The sequence below is a fragment of the Limulus polyphemus genome, unplaced genomic scaffold (assembly GCF_000517525.1).
Source record: "Limulus polyphemus unplaced genomic scaffold, Limulus_polyphemus-2.1.2 Scaffold3270, whole genome shotgun sequence".
Taxonomy (NCBI): domain Eukaryota; kingdom Metazoa; phylum Arthropoda; class Merostomata; order Xiphosura; family Limulidae; genus Limulus; species Limulus polyphemus.
Window position 1 is genome coordinate 88232 of NW_013668880.1, and position 6201 is coordinate 94432.

The following is a 6201-nucleotide window of genomic DNA, read 5'->3' on the forward strand; positions in this document are numbered from 1 at the left end:
AAGATACATTTTAAATATTAGTCTGATGTTAAGATACATTTTAAGTATTAGTCTGATATTAAGATACGTTTTAAATATTAGTCTGATATTAAGATACGTTTTAAATATTAGTCTGATATTAAGATACGTTTTAAGTATTAGTATGATGTTAAGATACGTTTTAAGTATTAGTATGATGTTAAAATACATTTTAAGTATTAGTCTGATATTAAGATACATTTTAAGTATTAGTCTGATATTAAGATACGTTTTAAGTATTAGTCTGATATTAAGATACGTTTTAAGTATTAGTCTGATATTAAGATACGTTTTAAGTATTAGTCTGATATTAAGATACGTTTTAAGTATTAGTCTGATATTAAGATACGTTTTAAGTATTAGTTTGATATTAAGATATGTTTTAAGTATTAGTCTGATATTAAGATATGTTTTAAGTATTAGTCTGATGTTAAGCTACATTTTAAGTATTAGTCTGATATTAAGATATGTTTTAAGTATTAGTCTGATGTTAAGCTACATTTTAAGTATTAGTCTGATGTTAAGCTACATTTTAAGTATTAGTCTGATGTTAAGCTACATTTTAAGTATTAGTCTGATGTTAAGCTACATTTTAAGTATTAGCTTTGTTTTAGGATAAGAACAGATAGGAGTTGGTGCACATGGTCCCCCTAGAGGGGGATCATATTCTGTAATTCCAGATATTCTACCTGGGATCTCCCGTGTCTTGGGTTAATCTTGGCAATGTCTGGATTTTCTTTTAACATAATACAAAACAGAGAACAAATTAAGAAGCCCTATTTTTATTGATTTAAATAGTTGAACATTACATTGTTCATGGAAACATTCTGGATTTCATCAGTATGTTTTAAATAAAGTTCCTAAGTGATGTGTTAAACACGCACTAAATCTAAATGTATTGTTATTTGCTCAGATTTCAGCTTAGCTATTTTCAAGAACACTTAAAGTTGAAACAATGAGCAGTTATTTTCTATTTATAGGTAGAACATAAGGAATACGTTTCTTTAAATTCTGAGGTCTAGTTTTTCTTTTTTAATACTTACAGTTTGTTTTTCATTAACTTAATCTGTTTTCAGCGTTTCTACAGGTACCATGAAGAGATCTCTCGGCAAGCCCAAGAAGAAAGCAAGATTACTTCCAGAAGACCTCCGTTCTGGAAAATATTCAAGAAAGTATGAACACTGTAGATCAGAACTAGACAATTAGAAATTGTTCATTCCAGTGACTTCATTTTATTTAGTAACTGTTTTTATAGCAGTGTTTATGTCAACTGTCTAGTTAGGAGCACTATAGAGAAAATATCACGTGGCAGTTTTTCTGCTTGGGAAAAGTATCCTGTGTTTTTACATTGCACAGCTGAGACTTTTAGCTTTAATATAGCAATCACATGTTGAATTTGAAGAATTTCTTTTTCACTGAAATTGAAATTATTTGAAGAATATAAAACTTCAGAGTTTTCTTATTCCTAAAAATGTCTTAAACTTTGTTAATAATGTTAAAAAACTCAGAAAAATGAGATTGATAACAAAATATATGTTTTTAAATTTCAGACTTGGAGGCAGTGTTTCAATGTGTTCTTTGTTTTTTTTGTTACCTTAACAAGCTTTCCTGCTGTACAAGGCAGTATCTTTGCTGTTGATTCAAATTTTTTTATTTCCTGTAAGTAGCTTTTTATTGTATTTTATATTACAGTAGTTAGAATGAATATCAGTAAAGTCTGTTTTTAAACAGAATTGTTAAAACACATCTTATAATTGGGCAGCAGCATTTAAAATGTGACACCATCAAAAATTGTTGTGTGGTTCAGAAAGTAAAGGGGAATTCTATATGACTTGTCAGATTATAGTTAGAGCAAAAAAACTTGAAATTTAAGTTTAAAAAAATTTAAATGTGCATTTAAAACGTGCAAAATAAGACTAGTTTATATAAGTTACTTGAAATAATAATTTATCATGTTGACACACACATACATGACAAACACTTAAGTTTATTAGATTTAAGCTGTTAGGAATTAAATTGTTCATTTTTTCTTTCACAGTGTTTTACTTGTGGTGGGCCGAGCACAGACAGCACATTGTGTAGCTTTGCGTTTAACAACAAACAAACAGTATTTTATAAGATACGATTTTGACTACTTAAGTTAGTGATAACTTAAACCATTAGGTGGTAAAACCTTCCAAGTCTCCTTATAAACCTTACCTCTAGTTAAAACTTAATGTCCAACAGAATATTTTTTAACTCAAGCTGTATTGCTTATGTTGCTGTAAGTACACTTTTGTAAATTCTGAATTACTCTTTGCTGTTTTGTAATAAATCATGTATAAAAATATAGAATATCCCTCAAGCACTGCAAGAAAACTCAACAACTCTTCATAAAGCTGATGTTTTCAGAGCTCTTTGTAAATCACTTTAAAATGTGGGAATAGCCAGCACAGATAGCCCTCAAACATTGCAAGAAAACTCAACAACAACTCTTCATAAAGCTGATGTTCTCATAGCTCTCCATAAATCACTTTAAAATGTAGGAATAGCCAGCACAGATAGCTCTCAAACATTGCAAGAAAACTCAACAACAACTCTTCATAAAGCTGATGTTCTCATAGCTCTTCATAATGTTTATCCTTCTTTTGAGAATTCCACTATGAAAATGGTCATAATAGTATGTGTTACATTCATTTAGAAAACATGCTTTGGTCATTTGTGTTCTATGGAGAACTAAAAAGTTTAACATATATAGTCTGCCTCTCTTGAATTCAAATTACGTTAATTTTGAGTTATAAGTTAGCTGTAGTGATGTTTCACTTTACAGTTATTAAAAATAATGTTATATGGAAATAAATTTAAATTTCTTTTCCATTTTTTTTTAATCACAGCCACATATTTTATTCCTGTTTGTTGCTTCCTGTTTTTCAACTTGTTTGCCATGATTGGAAACATCTTTCCAAACTGGGTGGTTTGGGTAAGTTTGACTTCTGCACTTGTGTAGCTGTTACTGAAATACTTTTGTTTTTATACTTGATGTGCATAGAAAAACTGTTTACTTTAAGCATCTCATTTATAAAGAAATAATATAGTTTATGTATGTGTTTGGTAGAGCTGGGCAATTAATCAGTTTCAATTACACTTATTAGTGTCACGGAAAATAATCAAATATTCAAAATAATGATTAACACCATGAAAATAATCAACTAGTCAAAATTAATGTTTTCATTTATTACTGCTTTTCATTATTCCAACTATCCAAGTAATCAATATATTATCATTATGATTTCTTTATTATTTTCATTTAACTCATGAATTAATCAACTCATTGAAATTAGGGTTTCCAGTTATATGCATGAATTACTTAAACATTAATGATTCTTTATAATTTAATTAAATTTAAAAACAATTGTGGCAGTTTGATTTTTAAAAAGAGCCTTACTAACAAGTACTAGTGGGTTTAGTCCTTCAGCTTAGTTGGTAGCCTGTTGTGTGTGAGAGTTCTCAGTTCAAACCTGATAAAAATAAAATTAGATTATAACGGCCACAAATAATTTTTGGGTTTTAAAGATAAAACATTTTTTTGGTAACTTTACTTTCTGATAACTATAATGGAACAAAGATGAATGCATTAAGTAAAGTTGGCTATCATTTAACTTCCTATAATGTTAAAAGCGACCTTGTGAACATAGTGTAATCATGAAACTATACATACTATAATTCTGAATATATGTAGTATATCTCCATGAAATTTGACAAGATTTTAGTAAACATTTAAAGTGTTGTATACATAAAATCAGATTTTTAATGTAATATTTATGCTAAAGATTTGTCTGTAAAGTTATGAAACCTTTATTGAGTCAGTCTGAGTGAAAGGTAATTTTCAAGCTAAGAATAAAAATGCTTCTTTTCGTCTTATAGTTTTTATATTTCTTTTGCATGATCTCTAGAACCTTCTAAACAAATATCACGTTTTTTGGGGCAAAACATTGAACTTTATTTCTTACTTTCTCTACCCTGATACCAAGTATAGTGAAACTGTCTGTATCAAAAGTTGAAAAATATAACATAAAATCAAAAATACCTTTTTTTTTATGATTAATACTTGAAACTACGAGTACTTGGTGGTTTAGTAATTCGTAAAATGTACATTAGTCTACAGACTTACAGCGCTAGAAACTGGGTTTCGATACCCGTAGTGGGCAAAGCACAGATAAAACATTGTGTAGCTTTGTGTTTAACTTCAAACAAATAAACAAAATCCTTTTCCTTTTTCCAAAGTAACTGTAGATTGTAACAGTCAATCCTTTTCCTTTTTCCAAAGTAACTGTAGATTGTAACAGTCAATCCTTTTCCCAAAGTAACTGTAGATTGTAACAGTCAATTACAGTTATTTATCTTCCTTTTTCCAAAGTAACTGTAGATTGTAACAGTCAATCCTTTTCCTTTTTCCAAAGTAACTGTAGATTGTAACAGTCAGTTACAATTATTTATCTGAGGCCTCGTAATTTTTCATAACTGCTTTCATATAAATTTATTGTTTTAGTGCTCTTTGAACCATGTCTATCCACTGCAGTAAGCAATAAATCACCCAGCAGGAGTGTGAAAGTTTAGAATAAAGTTTCAGATTAGAACACGTGACATCTATGTATGTTCTTCGTGTGTTACTCAGAGCAAAAAAATTTTTTATTTGTTTAAGTTTTCTTTTTTCTCTTACATTTTACTTACTTTTATTTCAAAATATGTAGAAATGAATAACAGTTTCTTTCAAAAAACAAAAAATCTAGAACTTACCTTAGCTCTAAGCCAGTTTGTACTCGACTTCCTGCTTTCATTCCTGTACTTTTTTCGCACTATATTTCTTGTCCAAAACATAATTTATTTGAGTTTCTATCTAATATATAAATAGGTTAAAGATATTATGCGACATCTTGTATCAAATCTTTGGTCCAACTCAAACAAAACAGACAATCTTATGATTTACACAGTGTGCAGTCTGCTCTTTCTGTTGGTTATAAACATAACCAATAGTAATGTCAGTAAGAAGCTTGGAGGCTACAAATGTACAACATGGGTTAGAAATATATATATTATAATGGTGTAAGCTGTGACGAACTCGGATCATACAGAGGTAGAAATATGGCTTAGGAATATATATATTATAATGGTGTAAGCTGCGATAAACTCAGATCATACAGAGATAGAAATAAGGCTTAGGAATATATATATTATAATGGTGTAAGCTGTGATGAACTCAGATCGTACAGAGATAAAAATAAGGCTTAGGAATATATATTATAATGGTGTAAGCTGTGATGAACTCAGATCATACAGAGGTAGAAATATGACTTAGGAACATATGTACTATAAGTGTGTAAGTTGTGACGAACTCAGATTATATAGGGGAAGAAAGAAAACCTAAAATGGGTAATTCAGAGCAAAGAACCATCACATAATACAGAAAAGTGAAGATTGAGAAACTAAAATTAAGACTTATACTAAAATATTCACTATAAACTAAGTTTTTATGCTTATTTTACTGACGTATGTTAATAATTAAGTTTTAACTGTAACTCCATGAAAAAATGTGACAAGCACATTTTGTCCTATTCAAACCCAGAAAGTTAATACTTGACGTTTGATTGTGTTTTTTTATAGCCTGGTCCACGGTTCTTGTGGATTCCTGTGGTCTCAAGAATTCTTTTCATTCCATTCTTTATGATGTGTAACTACAAGCCCCAAAAACGAGCTTTTCCAGTTCTTATCTCCAGTGACTGGGCTTACATTATCGTATCGATGTTCCATGGACTGAGCAGTGGTTATTACAGTAGCTTAGCTATGATGTATGTTCCTAGGTAAGAAACCACTTATCTCAACATATCTTTCAGATTAAGCCATGAGAGCATAACCTATTCTCTGTTATGCCACAATTGCTTACCCTCTCACTATATAAAGAAGAAAGTTGTAACACACAAAGGAAGTAAGTGTTAGTCTGCTATTGTAACACACAAAGGAAGTAAGTGTTAGTCTACTATTGTAACACACAAAGGAAGTAAGTGTTAGTCTACTATTGTACCACACAAAGGCAGTAAGTGTTAGTCTACTATTGTAACACACAAAGGCAGTAAGTGTTAGTCTACTATTGTAACACACAAAGGCAGTAAGTGTTAGTCTACTATTGTAACACACAGAGGAAGTAAG

General features: G+C 29.9%; 1 protein-coding gene across 4 annotated transcripts in view; it reads left to right on the top strand.

Moving 5' to 3' along the window:
- Positions 1-6201, top strand: part of LOC106469036 (equilibrative nucleoside transporter 1-like) — a 47779-nt gene that overhangs the window by 38698 nt on the left and 2880 nt on the right. For all 4 annotated transcript variants that reach the window (XM_022397428.1, XM_013929490.2, XM_022397429.1 and 1 more), the window contains 4 exons: positions 1095-1190; positions 1569-1677; positions 2892-2977; positions 5659-5855. In XM_022397428.1, coding sequence (XP_022253136.1) covers positions 1095-1190; positions 1569-1677; positions 2892-2977; positions 5659-5855 — 488 coding nt within the window. The remainder of the gene's footprint in view (positions 1-1094; positions 1191-1568; positions 1678-2891; positions 2978-5658; positions 5856-6201) is intronic.